This window comes from Puma concolor, chromosome C1 (assembly GCF_028749965.1).
Source record: "Puma concolor isolate L17-30 chromosome C1, mPumCon1.1.hap2, whole genome shotgun sequence".
NCBI lineage: Eukaryota > Metazoa > Chordata > Mammalia > Carnivora > Felidae > Puma > Puma concolor.
Window position 1 is genome coordinate 27286442 of NC_141674.1, and position 16536 is coordinate 27302977.

The window sequence follows — 16536 nt, forward strand, 5'->3', positions numbered from 1 at the left end:
TGTTAAACTGGATGGTGGTGATAATGCACAACTCTATGCTTAATAAAATCACAAAACTGTATGCTTACAAGGAGTGAGTTTTATGGCATCCTCAATAAAGTCGTTAAAAAGAGTACATAATGTATGATTCCATTTATATAAAAATTCTGGAAAATCTATAATAACCTAAAGCAGATCAGTGGTTGCCCTGGGGTAAGGGAGGGAGAAGGAAGGACAGATTATAAAGGGACAGGAGGAAACTTTGGGGCGTAATGGATATGTTCATTACCTTTTTTGTGGGGATGGTTTTATAGGTATATTTTTGTTAAAACAAATTATACACTTTAAACATGTACATACAGTTTATGTCAATTACACTTCAAGAAAGCTGTTTTTTAAAAGTATGGTATTCACATGGAACAAAAACAGACACTCAGATCAATGGAACAGAATAGAAATGGACTCACAAATGTACGGCCAACTAATCTTTGACTAAGCAGGAAAGAAGAGCCAATGGAATAAAGACAGTCTCTTCAGCAAGTGGGGCTGGGAAAACTGGACAGCGGCATGCAGAAAAATGAACCTGGACCACTTTCTTACACCATACACAAAAATAAACTCAAAATGGAGGAAAGACCTAAATGTAAGACAGGAAGCCATCAAAATCCTCAAGGAGAAAGCAGGCAAAAACCTCTTTGATCTTGGCCGCAGCAACTTCTTACTCAACATGTCTCCGGAGGCAAGGGAAACAAAAGCAAAAATGAACTATTGGGACCTACCTCATCAAAATAAAAAGCTTCTGCACAGCAAAGGAAACAATCAGCAAAGCTAAAAGGCAACCAACAGAATGGGAGAAGATATTTGCAAACGACATATCAGATAAAGGGTTAGTATCCAAAATCTATAAAGAACTTATCAAGCTCAACACCCAAAAAACAAATAATCCAGTGAACAAATGGGCAAAGACATGAATAGACACTTCTCCAAAGAAGACATCCAGATGGGCAACCAACACATGAAAAAATGCTCAACATCACTCATCATCAGGGAAATACAAATCGAAACCACAATGAGATACCACCTCACACCTGTCCGAACGGCTAACATTAACAACTCAGGCAACAACAGATGTTGGTGAGGATGTGGAGAAAGGGGAACTCTTTTGCACTTCTGGTGGGAATGCAAACTGGTGCAGCCACTCTGGAAAACAGTATGGAGGTTCCTCAAAAAATTAAAAATAGAACTATCCTATGACGTAGCAATTGCACTGCTAGGTATTTATCCTAAGGACACAGGAGTGCTGTTTCGAAGGGGCACACGCACCCCAAAGTTTATAGCAGCACTATAGACAATAGCTAAAGTATGAAAAGAGCCCAATGTCCATCGATGGATGAATGGATAAGGAAGATGTGGTATATATATACAATGGAGTATTACTCAGCAATCAAAAACAGTGAAATCTTGCCATTTGCAACTACATGGATGGAACTAGAGGGTATTAGGATAAGTGAAATTAATCAGAGAAAGACAAATATCATGACTTCACTCATATGAGGACTTTAAGACACAGAACAGATGAATATAAGGGAAGGGAAGCAAAAATAATATAAAACCAGGGAGGGGGACAAAACGTAAGAGACTTTTAAATATGGAGAACAGGGGCGCCTGGGTGGCGCAGTCGGTTAAGCGTCCGACTTCAGCCAGGTCACGATCTCGCGGTCCGTGAGTTCGAGCCCCGTGTCAGGCTCTGGGCTGATGGCTCAGAGCCTGGAGCCTGTTTCCGATTCTGTGTCTCCCTCTCTCTCTGTCCCTCCCCCGTTCATGCTCTGTCTCTCTCTGTCCCAAAAATAAATAAACGTTGAAAAAAAAATTTAAAAAAAAAAATAAATAAATAAATAAATAAATATGGAGAACAAACAGAGGGTTACTGGAGGAATTGTGGGATGGGGGATGGGCTAAATGGGTAAGGGGCAGATAAGGAATCTACTCCTGAAATCACTGTTGCACTATATGCTAATTTGGATGTAAATTAAAAAAATAAAATTAAAAAAATATATAAAAAAATAAAAAGTTAAAATAAATAAAAATTCCTTAAACTATAAAAAAAAAAAAGTATGGTATCCACAGAAGAGCAAGCATTCTGTGTGGCTGAAGTGGAAAGCAGAGGAAGTTCAGAAAAGCCATTCATATAACCAAAAATATATATATATTTTAATTTTTTTTAATGTTTTTATTTATTTTTGAGACAGAGAGAGACAGAGCATGAGCAGGGGAGGGGCAGAGAGAGAGGGAGACACAGAATCTGAGGCAGGCTCCAGGCTCTGAGCTGTCAGCACAGAGCCCGACGCGGGGCTCGAACTCACAAACCATGAGATCATAACCTGAGCCAAAGTCGGACGCTTAACCAACTGAGCCACCCAGGCACCCCTAATCAAAAATATATTTTTAATGGCTGAACAACTTCAACTTTCCCCTTATTAGACAGACTGCTTCCATTTTTTAATTAAATAGCATCTTATCATTGTGTATGAAGCTCTTTCTTTATTTAGGAATTGCTGCTTTAGAACAGATTCCCAGAAATAGAAGAGTATAAATCCTTTTAAGCAAGGCAGGCAGATTTTTATTTTTAAAGAATTTGCTTATTATTTATTATTATTAAATTTTTAAAAAGCAGGAAGAGGAGATATGAAGCAAATCATTTTACTTCAGAAACTATGAAGTAATACTAAAAATTTGTAGAGGATGATATAGGGTTGAGATTTGGGTGAAATTTCCTCAGGCAATTTTTTTCTGGCACTTGACAGAAATAAAAACCAACCTAATTCTGAACTAACCGTAAGTCATATAATCATGCCCCAGGTGCATACACCTATTTCATCTTCAAAGAAGCTTTATTCAGAATGATGAGAGGCTTCTATTCACATTCTCTTTCGCCATTTCTCTCTCACTCCTTCTCCCACTTCTTCCTTCTGCTTTCTCCCCAGGCCTAGTTGGGACTGCCTTCCCCTCATCAAACAAGCCAGCCCAGTGATTAATATCATAATTCCAGATGACCCGAAAAACTTCCACCATGAGCTGTTTGGTTTTGAGTATCAGGAGCCTGCAGGACCCACACAGGATGTTCACACTTATCCAGGCCATATCATCACAGTCCAAGTAGGGGGTCCTCCTTGGTAATACGCATGCCACCCTGGTGACTACTTAATAAAAAAGAACGAATGGTTCATAGAAATTGAACTTTCAACACATTTTGATTTGAGACACAACTGTATTAAAATCAAACAAAAACTATCATTGTCATTAACAAAAAATCCTACTAGAAGACAGTCTTCCTACAATAGCAAAGCCAGTGGGGTTTAAAGACATACCAACCCAGTTCTCAGCAACTAAAGCTGAGGCTGGAGAACAGGGCAGGGTTTATTTTTGCAGCAGTTAGTTACAAAGTTATGTCTTCTCATAGTCTCCTTGGAGAAACTAAGACCACCATGAAGAGAGAAAGGGAGAGGGATGATAAGGGTGTTGGCTAAGAGATGGCTGGTTTTGAGACTTTCTTCCCAAGGCTCAAGGTGTGCCAATTAGCATCGCTCTATTAACCCATCCACACCAAAACCTTCACCACTGCCTGCATCCTAAGTTAACTTAGCAAAGTAGCCAACAGGGGTACCTGGCTGGATCAGTCAGTGGAGCGTGTGACTCTTGATCTCAGGGCTGTAGGTTCAAGCCTCATGTTGGGTATAGAGATTACTTAAAAGTAAAAAAAAACCTTAAACAAAGTAGCCAACAAACACATTTTTAAATTCACTTCATATAGTGAAATAGATAAAAAAAAAAAAAAAAAGATAAGCTGATGAAAGAACCAGAAAATTTAGGAGATGAGAGGAGAAAGGGAGCAGTTAAGGGGGGAGGGGAGGAAAAAGGAAAGGGTATTCTAGTTCAGGCACTAATACTTTTGAGAAAAGAACAGTACAGTTGCAGGGATTTCTGCACACCCACACACAACAAGGGCACAGGCTACCCAGTTTTTCTTTCAATGCAATAAGCCAGTAATGTAAGGTTAGAATGGTGGTGGGGGAGGGGGCATTTAGTGCATATGTGTGCACCCAGACAGTACTAGAAGGGCCTTGGTCACTGAGGGGTAGCAAAGTCATACAACTTATCCAGGCCAGGGGGCTGGAAGGGGGCCTGAGGCTAAACAATTTTTGGTAAAAGTTATTGGCCTGCCTGTCCGCTGCCCAGATAACAGAGAATGAGAATCTGAGGGAAACTAGGCCTGACCCTTAGGAATTCCAAATATGTCAGGAAATAATAGCCAGAAGAATAAATGAACCCTTGGCAAAAATTTCACAACCCTAAAGGATTATAGGGAAGATTTTTTAGTTTTTATTTTTTTAATGTTTATTTATTTTTGAGAGAGAGAGAGACGGAGTGCGAGTGGGGAGGTGCAGAGAGGGAGATACAGAACTCGAAGCAGGCTCCAGGCTCTGAGCTGTCAGCACAGAGCCTGACGCGGGGCTCAAACTCACGGACTCACAGACTGTGAGATCATGACCTGAGCCGACGTTGGCCACCCAACCCACTGAGCCACCCAGGCACCCCAGGAAAGATTTTTTTTAAATCATAACGAAGTTGGGGCACTTTGTTGGCTCAGTCGGTTAAATGTCTGACTTTGGCTCAGGTCACAATTTCACAGATAGTGAGCTCAAGCCCCACACTGGGCTCTGTGCTGACAGCTCAGAACCTGGAGCCTGTTTCAGATTCTGTGTTCCCTCTCTCTGTCCCTCCCCCTGCTCACACTTGGTCTCTTTCTTTCTCTCTCTCTCTCTCTCTCTCTCTCTCTCTCTCTCTCTCTCAAAAATAAGTAAACATTAAAAAAAATTTAACAAAAAAATAAAAAGTAAATAAAAATCAAAACAAAGTGATCAAGCAAAAAACCCTGAAAACCAAACCAAACCAAACCAAAACATGGGACAAAGGGAGACAGAACTGCCGGGTTTCGTACTCGGTTATGCAAGGCTCTTCTCTGTCGCTGCCCACACCCCACACCTCTATCTGCTGGTAAGATGTAGAGTCAGCACAAGAATTTTCCTCAGTAAAAAAGGCAGCAGAGAGGTGCCCAAAGGCTTGACTCATTTATCCTCTCAGATATTTGTCCCACAGAAAGGCACTGGCTTACAGGGGATGAAATGATGGTGGTGGCAGAGAAAGGGGCGCCTCAAGTTTTCCTAAAGCCAAACCTTCCATGTGGGGATACCTAACTGTACCTTCATTTCCTGGGCTCAGAGAACATTCCTCTCCTCGTTTCACAAAGCAGGCCTGGCAGCAATTAACTGCCAGTGGCTGAACTGCAATAAGCCTTCATTCTCCTCCTGCTGACAATTCAGAGACAATTCACCGCACAGAAAGGACACAGCACTTAAACCAAGCAGTACAAGCCTCTCCTTCTTTAAGGTGATAAAGGGGAATAAATTGGTGACATTCCTTTCCATTTTTGGAATTGCAAAAGGTCCACAATACCGGCTCTTAGATACAATATTTGTATGTCTCCAAAAGAATGAAGAATGCTACTAACAACCCAATGCCTTCACAGCTCTGCAGGCATTTCAGGCAAGACGAGAGCAATTTATGATACAATTTCTTACCACTTTGGATGCAGAGTTGCTTGACCTACCTTAATGCCAACAGTACAAACTAGAAACTAGTACTGCTAGCCAGCCATCCCTAATTAGAAGGAGAAGATCTGCAGCGTATACACTTCCTTCCCTTTCCCCAGTGCATTAAGCACAAGTTTGAGCTGCAAGTACTCTCCTAAAAGAAATGCCTACCAGTTAACTATTCTGAATGCGCAAGGTGATTCTACCACCCTTCCAGAACTATCCAAGGCCTCAAGCTCCTACAAATGGCATATAAGGTCAAACATAATGTCTGGAACTGAAGACTTCACTTTGCCCTATTATTTTACAATGCTTACAGTTCTCAGCAAGTGATGCCAACCTATATAAATGCCTCTGTGCAACATTGCACAAAGGCCCCCTCCTACTCTTGCGGCTCATAGTTCAAGTTCAATATTCCTCCCCCCCATGTCCACCCACTCTCTGTTTTAGACCCTAAAGCTCCAGATCCCATTCCTTAGCAGCAATTTATTGCTACTGTCCACTGCAGGCAAACAAGAAGAAAAAGTACTCCCCAGCAACACAACCCCAGGATCTTCCTTCCAATGTACACCTGAATTCTCTAAGGCCCAAATTTGAGTTTTTATCCTCTTCCAGGACACTGCCAGGCCTACATCTACTGTATTTCTTGTTTTATTGGTCTACTTCTCATTTTACTGATCACAGTTATTGGAAGTGTGCTGGAGCTGGCTCATCTGACCTGACTGTGCACATCTCTCCCAACTCATGTTAGAAGTTCCAAAATGGTCATGGTGGCTGTATTTACACCATGGAAACTGACAACATCTACAACTCAGGGCTTGTTTTGGGGGCTTTGAGGGGAGGGAGGGACCCAGTTGTTAAACATTTACTATACCACAACTGTTTTCCCTAAATTACCTACACTTCCTCTCCTGTGAGACCTAGCTTCCTTTTCTTTCTACCAAAAATTCCATGTAATCACCTAGAATTTCTATTCCATGATCAAAAATCACCTAGAAGCTCATCATTTCATGTGTTATTCCCTATACCTCCTGCAGGACATACTACATAATACGCAGGATACAGTGCAAAATGAAAATGTGGGGTCCCTTATTGAAAAACTATTAAGAATTTCAAGACAATGACAGCAATGCATCAAACAGAGAACAGGGCCTAAGTGTGTGGTCTTGTACAACTGCACAGGTCACATGCCCATAAAAGGGTCCTTGAGCACCTATTCTTAACTGTGAGCATGCCCTTCCCTAAGGATACTATTTCCCATGTATCTCTGCAATGCAAGGGCTCCTTACTCTCCCATATGTCACAACTGAAGGCAGGTTAGTATTTTATTTGCTCCCCTTCCCAATGCCCTTTGCAGACCATTACCCTTCTATCTTTTTTGTAAAACCTCTCTCCTCTGCCATCTTGCTGCAATTCAACCCTTACCATACTGTCCTCTCCCAAATGCCTCACTACTCCTTCTGTTTTTCTGAGGGCTTTGACATTTGGCTCTCGAAATTCCTCTTTACTGCCTAAACAGTAACAGGGTTAAGAGGACAGACTCTGGATAGAATCAGAGTGCCTGGGTTCAAATCCTGGTACTACCATATACAAGCTATATTGCCTTGACCATGTTCCTTAACCTCTCTCTTCCTGAGTTTCCTCGTTTATAAAATAGAGATGGTTAATAGTACTTCATAGGAGTTGTTGTATGGATTAAAAGAGTTAAAAATACATCAAGGGTTCAGAATGGTATCTGGTACACAGTAAGTGCTCACTCAGGAAACAGTAGCTATTGCTATCATCATCATCATCATCATCATCATAAAAGTCTATCTCAGTGTCTATATGGATAACTCATGTAACATGTATTTTGAGCTTCCTGAGTTCTTTGAGCTCCTTGTCTACTCTACCCCAGCAACTCTCTTCCACAACTATACCCTAGATATTGTAGTTGCCAGAACTTCTCCACCTCCAATAACTTAGATTCAAATATCCCATCCTTGGGGTACTTGGGTGGCTCAGTCAAACGGCCAACTCAATTTCGGCGCAGGTCATGATCTCATAGTCATGGGATCAAGCCCCAGGTTGGGATCAAGCCCTGCACTGGGCTCTGCAATGAGCATGGCACCTGCTTCGGATTTTCTCTCCCTCTCTGTCCATCTCCTGCTTGTTCCCTCCCCCCCCCCAATCAAAATAAATAATCTTACAAATATATGCCATCCTCTGATGACTACCTCCAGTTTTACAGGACACACACTTAGTTGTGCCTCCTGTGTCTGTCTCTCATCATGGAAAACTCTAAATGCCAAACTCCTCTATCATATCTCTGTCAGTTAGCCCCTCTTATATTTATTTGCCTCTTTTTCTATCTTCCTAATCCACTCTCTTGACAATAACCTCGACTTCCACATCCCTATTTCCTTCTATGCAAGATTGGCAAAGTTCCAATCTTGGGTAAATCAACCTATCAAACTGCCTTTTCTTGACAGGGTTGCTGAGAGCTGCTGAGGAGACTCACACACCTGCAGACGTCAGTACCACTGTTATAAATTCGTAGTCTCCATGTTCAGTGCTACCAGCAGTCTATTTCCTTACTGCTTGGCCTTCTCCCAGCCTTCCTAATGGCTGTTTCAGACCTTTACCACTCTCTCCAAACCTCTGATTTTCCTGCCTACTACCTACCTATGCCCATTCCACCTACCTCTGCTTCTACTCTCAGCAAATAATCTACCCCACTTCAGAAAAACAGGCATGAGATTAGAACTACCACAATTTCCTTCTATTGAACCTACAAACCCACCTTTGCTACACCTATATTCACCTATTTCTTCCTTCCTATCATCATGAAGGAGATATCTCCTCCTGCTTAAGGCTAATCTTGGTCCTCTGTGCTCAGGATTCAAACGCACTCACCCTATAAGACACTAGTTCTCAATGTGCGTTTCTCAGACCAGCAGCATTGGCCTCTCCAGAACTTGTCACAAATGCAAATTCTCAGGCCTCACTCTAGACCTACTAAATCACAAACTCTGGAATTAGGGCCAAACTGTTTTCAACAAGGCCTCTAGGTGATTCTGATGTATGCTAAGGTTTGTGAACCACCGCTTTATGGAATTATTTGTTGTTTATTCCCTTTCCTGTATTTTCAACCTTTCTCTAGTACAATGGTTCCCTTGCCTTGAAGAGCCTATGAGATTGCTTGCTCCAAGTACATTCTTGCCTCTCTCCAATCTATTCACCACACAGCAACACATCTGATCAAGTTATCCCCTACTTAAAATTCCTTAAATTTTTTTTAATGTTTATTTATTTTTGAGAGAGAGAGAGAGAGAGAGAGAGCATGAGCATGAGCAGAAGAGGAGCAGAGAGAGAGGAAGACACAGAATCCAAAGCAGGCTCTAGGCTCTGAGCTGTCAGCACAGAGCCCGATGCGGGGCCTGAACTCACGAACTGTGAGATTCATGACGTAAGCCTAAGTTGGCCGCTTAACCGACTGAGCCACCCAGGTGCCCCTCCCCTACTTAAAATTCTTTAATGACTTCTCACTGACCTGAAGATAAAGACCAAAATCTTAAGAAGGCCTTAAGGCTCTCCACAGCTCACAACCCTCCTTTTTCACCTTTGGCTTTCTACATGGAACAAGACCAGCCTCTCTCAACTTCTTGATCTTGCCACGCTCTAGGGCACCTAACAAACTTTGAAATTGTTAGCTCTCTGCCTGAAATACTTTGCTTCTTTTCCAAACTCCTTCTACATCAAGTCTCAACTTAAACTTTCTTTACTTAAAGTACCTAACCATATCCCTTAGTCTCAATTAGGTCCCTGTTAGATGCTCTTCCAGCACTCTGCACTTACCCTCTTAAACCCATATTAAGCTTATAATTATTTAAGTATTATAAACATAATGTCTGTTTTCCTTGCCAGAGCATAAGCTCTGTTGGGGGAGAAATCCTGTCTATCTCACTTACTATAATATCCCCAGTGCCTAGCTTAGTATAATACCTTGCACACAGGAAATGTGCAAAAAGTATTTGCCAAATGACTGAGCCTTTGCATGCACTGTGTCTCTGTCCCCAGTGAAATCCTACACATCCTTCAAGGAATATATTAAAGATGGTTACCAGAGGGGAGGTGGGTGGGGGGCATAGGTGAAATAGGTGAGCAGGATTAAGAGTATACTTATCTTGATGAGCACTGGATAATATATGGAACTGTTGAATCACTACATTGTACACCTGAAACTACTATAACACTGTATGTTAACCACACCGGAATTAACATTTTTAAAAAGAGGATTATAATCTAGTGTAGGTAATAAATGCTTAAAGAGAAAAGAGAAATAAAATAAACATTTCTGGGGCACCTGAGTGGCTCAGTCAGTTAAGCGTCCAACTTCAGCTCAGGAAATGATCTCACAGTTCATGGGTTTAAGCCCCAAGTCGGGCTTTGTACAGACAGAGCCTGGAGCCTGCTTCAGATTCTGTGTCTCCCTCTCTCTCTGCCCCTCCCCCACTCATGTGCACGCGCGCGTGCGCGTGCTCTCTCAAAAATAACAAAAAATGTTTTTAATTAAAAATAATAATAATAAATTAAACATTTCTGTGAAGTCTTCCCTGCATATACATACCACCTGCCTGTTCAAATGAGTCACTTCCTCTTTTCTGTTCCTACTGTATTGTATATATAACTCTACTAATGCAATAGTTACACACTATTATAAATACCCAACCTTTGTGTCTGAGTCTCCACTACACTGTAAACTCCCTGAGGGCATGGACCACATCTTGCTCACTTTCTATCTCTAGTGCTTAGTAAAGTATCTGACATTAACAACAGATGTCTAATGTTTACGGGGCATATTAAACCTAAGACTGTATCTCTAATATTGCACTGAAAGGTTTTTTCCTAATATTAAATCTGCATTCCAATCCTAGGTTTGTTATTCATTAGCTACATAATCAAACTGTTTAACCTCTTTGGGCCCCAGTTTCCTCACTGGTAAAACAGGGCTAATAATACCAATTTGGGAATATTGCTATGAAAATCAAACAAAATGACATTGTACGACAATTAGCACACATAGTGCCTGGCATGTAGTAGCTTCCCCACTCTGGCTTCAACTTGGTAGAAACAACTAGGACAAAACAAATACAAAAATAAGTCACAGCAATCAAGGGAGGCTGAGCACAGAGTGAGTCATTCCTTTTAATCATTTGCCCAGGAAGATCAACAATGAAGAAACATAACAAGCAGAATAAACTCTACTGGTGGTATCTCCCTTGGCATACAAAGCTTGGTAAGAAGTCACCCCAGAAACCTCTTGGCTAATGGCCAGCTCTGGCTCCCCAGCTCAGTAAGTCGGGTCTTAGTCTGTGGTGCCAGGAATGGCACTTCAGACTGGAATACAAACTACCCCATAAGGAAATGTATTTGTACGTGGGAGATGGGGAAGAGGGAGGACAGCTTGAATGCAACTATGTCAATCAAGTGTTTTGCAACCTGGCAGAAAATACTGCAGAATTGTTGGTGAAAACGGACACCACACAACTGCACTTACCTGTAGCCAAGAACCAGCTTAGACTAGATAATGAGCAGATTTCTGCTGTTACCAAAACAATGGTCAGACTTGTAATGCAGTGAACATCTCTAAGGTCCAACTATGCTTGTAACATCTGGGCTGCACCCACAAAGATGACACCAAGCAGCTTTATACATATATTCCTCAGCATAGGGTGCTTCCCACAAGCACCAGCTTCACTGCTCATGTGTGCCAAATGGAAAGCAGATTTAACAGTTTCTCTGCTCCTTATTCATAATATGCTTACCTCTGCAGAACCACTGGTATTCAGATCACCTACTTCCTTGGAGTCATTCATTTCAGAATGCTGTGTCACTGTATGTGTAGCTACTTCTTCACTGGGACTATCTCTCTTCCGAAGCTTCCTGATTAAGCTCTGCTGGTCACTAGAAGATACAGTGGGTCTGAGTGGAGCTCTGGGTGGATTCTGTCTCCTCCAAGATACCCTGCTCCAACCTAGCCCCAGAATATGTGGTTCATCTTCTTCAGGTGGATAGCCCAAACCATCTGCAGTTTGGAATTTTTTAAAAAACACCAGCATGGAATTGGAAGAGTCTGTCCTGAAAGTCTGGCAGCTCTGGGGCCTGCTGCAGTCTGCCTGAATGCACATCCCTTCTAACCACCAAAAGGCATGGCAGGCAGAATCCTGGCAGCAAGCAGCCCAACACAACTGGAGAGAGGGGGTTCCTTCAAGAAGCCGGAGATGATTTTCTCCCCCAGATCTCAGGCCAACTCCAAATTCTGTCTTCTCATGCTGGCACCTGCTCTCACTGGCATCTAAAAACAAGGAATGAAAACATTTTAAGAGGTAATAAAAACACACTACTGATCTGTAAAGTGCCCTGAACACCAACATTTAAGGCTATTTTGAATACTGGTTTTTAAGAAGGTGGGAAAGCTGTCTAGTAAGTGGAACAGAAGAAGCAAAATAGAGTGTTTTTTGGCTCAGGATACTTTAGCTACTGTTCCACATTCATCGGTGGTTCCCCTTCTCAATGAGTCCCTTCCACATAGACCTTTCATACAGAATTCCAGTTCATGAAAAAAGCAAGACAAACAAAATAGTTATTCTGGTGGAAGTGTATGGAGGGGTGGAAGGGGCAGAGTCCCACCACTTGACCTTCCACTCATGTCCTGGCCTTTCTCAGGGACAGTGCAAGCACTATGGGACCAGAAGAACAGGTAGTGGAACAGGATGGAATAGTCCCCCCACCCCCACCCCCACCCACTGAACTGGCAGCAACACAAACGGAGTATTCTTCACCTCCAACAGGTTACAGGTTCATCCATTTTCTAACCAACTGTTTGCCAGAGTCAGGTGGTTTTGCATATCATGGTATCAACCAGAGCTGATCAGTAGTCAGATTACCAAAAAGTTTAATCATGAGAGGTATTCTGCTAGAATGAACTTCCTACTGACAAGCCATGTCATGATAAGAAACAAAGGAACAGAAGTACAACAGTGACCTAGTGTGGTTAACATAAATAACATGGTTCAAAATTCTGGTTACTGTTGCTTATGGATAAACTTTTGGGCTACTGAATTACTTTAGGCATGGCATTAATTCTCCTGAAATATTACCTCACTTCTGTTTTATTAGATGAAGTAAAGTCAAAGCATGTTCTAAATGAAAGCTATTATACAGAGCTCATTTTAAGGTCTTAGTTATATAGGTATCTGTACTCAACTATGGTCAGGGTTATACAGGGCCAGAACCAGGGTGAGGCAAGATCGATGCCTCAGGCACAAAATTTAAGAAGGAATATATTCTCAGAGTCATGTAAGTACAGAGTTGGCTTACCCAACCTTGAGAGTGAGCACCTCCTTCAATTTTGTGCCTTATGTGTTTCTTTCTTCACCCTAGCTCTGGCCCTGGGGTTAGAACACAAAATATCTTGAAATTACACACAGAAAATATGCAGTAGAACCAAAACACTGAAGAGATGGATAATCATGTCTGCACATACACATAACTGAAAAAGGGCTATGACTAACCAGAGCAACAATGGAATAATCAGCCAAAGTCAGGGCACCTGGGTGGCTCAGTCGGTTAAGCAGCCGACTCTTGGTTTCAGCTCAAGTCATGATTTTACGGTTCGTGGGTTTGAGCCCCATGCTGGGCTCCGCGCTGAAGGTGCGGGGCCTGCTTGGGATTCTCTCTCTCCCTCTCTCTCTCTGCACTTCCCCTGCTTGTCTCTGTCTCTCTCAAAATAAATAAATAAACTTAAAAAAAAAAAGAAGAAGAAGAATCAGCCAAAGCCAACTTGACTCCCAGGAAATACTTACAAAACGTCCAGCAGACTAAATGTGAACGCCAGTCAACTGAGAGATATAAGGAAAATAAAGGCAAGCTTCTGGATGACTGAGCAGGCGCTATGGAAGCCAATCTGCCATTGTTCATTAAAAGAAAAGAGACAGACATTGGCACGAACCTAACATCAGACAAGGCAATTTAGAAACCTAGAAAAAATAGAACTTCCTTAAGAAAAATGAAGAAATAGCAACTATGAAAAAAATGAAGCTACCAAGAGCTACAGAAATACCCCTCATATCCTCATCCACCTTCCCACACAGTAACCAATGGTATGAATCTTGGTTAACAGCGAAGTACACAGACTGTGTTGAAATCAATAAATTGTTACCTCAGTAACCACTGTCAGTCACCTTTATATCAACTTTCCGTCATTCTTCCCAGAGTAATTCTCTCATATTTAACATAGTGAAGAGGTCCACACAGATGAAAATAACCTACACTTTTCTATAAGCCACTATTTCATTTAATTTTTAATATGTACCGTGACCTCCACTTTTGCTCCTGCAGGAGAAACTGCCATAGGACTTGCCCTCCCACCATGAGTAGCTAGAACGCTAGACAAAATATATGGAACAATTGTTTTTAGACCATGAACAACAGGTATGTGATCCCAGAGAGAAAGGAAACAAACAAGGTGAGCCCTCTGACCACCAGGGCTTTCCGTACAGCATCATGCTCCAGATGGTGGCACAGGGAAGGAGAGAGCCCAAGCAGACTAGGGCAGACTTGCTGCACTGAGGAAACAGAGTTTGAGGTGACTGTGATAGCAAGAATTTTGGAACAAACAACCAGAAAGGAAGAAGCTACACAGATAAAGAGCTCCCGACAACTGGATAATGGTCCCTTTTCATCTTTGACTGACCACTAATTTACCCCAAGTGTAGGTTGAGATCACATGAGGGAAATTAGAATATATTTTGAACTGAATGAAAATGAAAACATAACATATAAAAATTCATGGGATGCAGTTAATGTGGCATTTAGAGGGAGCATTTACAGTTTTAAATGCTTATTTAGAAAATAAGAAAAATCTAAAATCGATAATCTAGAGAGACACACAAGGAGAAGGCCATGTGATGACAGAGGCAGAGACTGGAGAGATACAGCTACAAACCAAGGAACACCAATGACTGGCAGTGACCACTAGAAGCTAAGAAGAGTTGAGGAAGGGCTCTATGCAGAGACTCAGAAGGAACCAACCCTTGATTTTGGACTTCTAGACTCCAGAACCATTGGTTTATCAGGATTTTCTGAAGAGCAGGTAAGGAGACAAAGGGCTCCCAAGCTACATTTACACATGTGGCTGTGACCTTTACCCACACTGAACAGAGACACCTGGATGCCATTCAGTGGATACGTACAGGGATGTGATGCTGGAAAACTATGGGAATCTGGTGTCCAAGGGGCTTCTTTTTCAAACCAAAATTAATCACCCACTGGAGCAAGGGGTAGAGCCCTGGATAGAGGTGTGAAAAATTCTGCCAGGTGCCTGTACAGTCCAGGAGTACTGATTTGAAACAAAGATATCAGTCCTAAAGCAAAACGTTTCTGAAGGATCGTCTCTAGAAGAGTGAACATACAGTGTCATGATTGATAAAGGCCTGGAATGGGAGCACAGAAGCTCCAAAGAGATGTGGCACGGTAATGTGGGAAAGTCTTTAAATATAATTCTTCCGTTATCAGTCACCAGAAATGTTACACAGGTGAGATAACCCATTAATGTAAAGAATGTGGGATAGTGGGGCACCTGGGTGGCTCAGTCTGATTAAGCGTCCGACTCTTGATTTCGGCTCAGGTCATGATCTTGTGGTTCATGAGTTTGAGACCCACATTGGGCTCTGCGCTGTCGGCGGTGTAGAGCCTGCTTGGGATTCTCTCTCTCCCCTCTTTGCTCTTCCCCCACTCACGTTCTCTCTCTCAAAATAAATAAATAAAGTTAAAAAAAAGAATATGGGATAGCCTTTATGAACAACTCATCTCATTTCCTTTAAGATTTTGTTTTAAAGTTTATTTATTTATTTTGAGACAGAGAGGGTGCACAAGTGGGGAAGGAGCCGAGAGAGAGGGAGAGAGAGAATCCGAAGCATGCTCTGCACTGTCAGTATAGAGCCCGAGGCAGGGCTTGATCTCATGAACCATGAGATCATGATCTGAGCAAAAATCAAAAGTCGGACGCTCAACTGACTGAATCAGGTGTCCCAGCTCATTTCCTTTAAATGATCATAAAATTCACATGAACAAGTAACCTTATCCTCAAGAAGGACTCAACAATTATCAATTGTCAGAGAATCCATTCTAGAGAGAAACCCCATAAATGCAATGAATGTAGAAAAGCTTTCAAAATGAACTTTATCCTTTTAAAGTCATCAGAGAATTCATACCAGTCAGAAACCCTACACATGAAAAGACTGTGGAAAAAGCCTTTGCTTAGAACCCAGGCCTTACTCATCATGAGAATGCATAGTGGAGAAAAGCCTTTTAAATGCGATGAAAAGCTTTCAGGGATAACTTAACTGTGTGGCACATCAGAAAATCTATACTGGTAAGAAACCACATTGCTGTAATGAATGTGGAGAAGCCTTTAGGAAGAGCTCAACCCTTATTAGTCATCAACGAATACATACAAGAGAGAAACCCTATCACTGAAATAAATGGGGAAAATCTTTCAGGTATATATCCTTTGCTGGACATCAGAAAACTCACAGTGAAAAGAAACTCTACTTGGGGCGCCTGGGTGGCGCAGTCGGTTAAGCATCCGACTTCAGCCAGGTCACGATCTCGCGGTCCGTGAGTTCGAGCCCCGCGTCGGGCTCTGGGCTGATGGCTCAGAGCCTGGAGCCTGTTTCCGATTCTGTGTCTCTCTCGGACCCTCCCCCGTTCATGCTCTGTCTCTCTCTGTCCCAAAAATAAATAAACGTTGAAAAAAAAAATTTAAAAAAAAAAAAAAAAGAAAAGAAACTCTACTGGTGTAATGACTGTGTGAAAGTCTTCATGAAGAACTTATTGGATATGAGAATTCATACTGAACAAA

General features: G+C 42.0%; 1 protein-coding gene across 7 annotated transcripts in view; it reads right to left on the bottom strand.

Annotated features, from left to right (window-relative positions):
* Positions 1-16536, bottom strand: part of KIAA0319L (KIAA0319 like) — a 98972-nt gene that overhangs the window by 56283 nt on the left and 26153 nt on the right. For all 7 annotated transcript variants that reach the window (XM_086716437.1, XM_086716433.1, XM_086716432.1 and 4 more), the window contains one exon: positions 11438-11967. In XM_086716437.1, coding sequence (XP_086572563.1) covers positions 11438-11967 — 530 coding nt within the window. The remainder of the gene's footprint in view (positions 1-11437; positions 11968-16536) is intronic.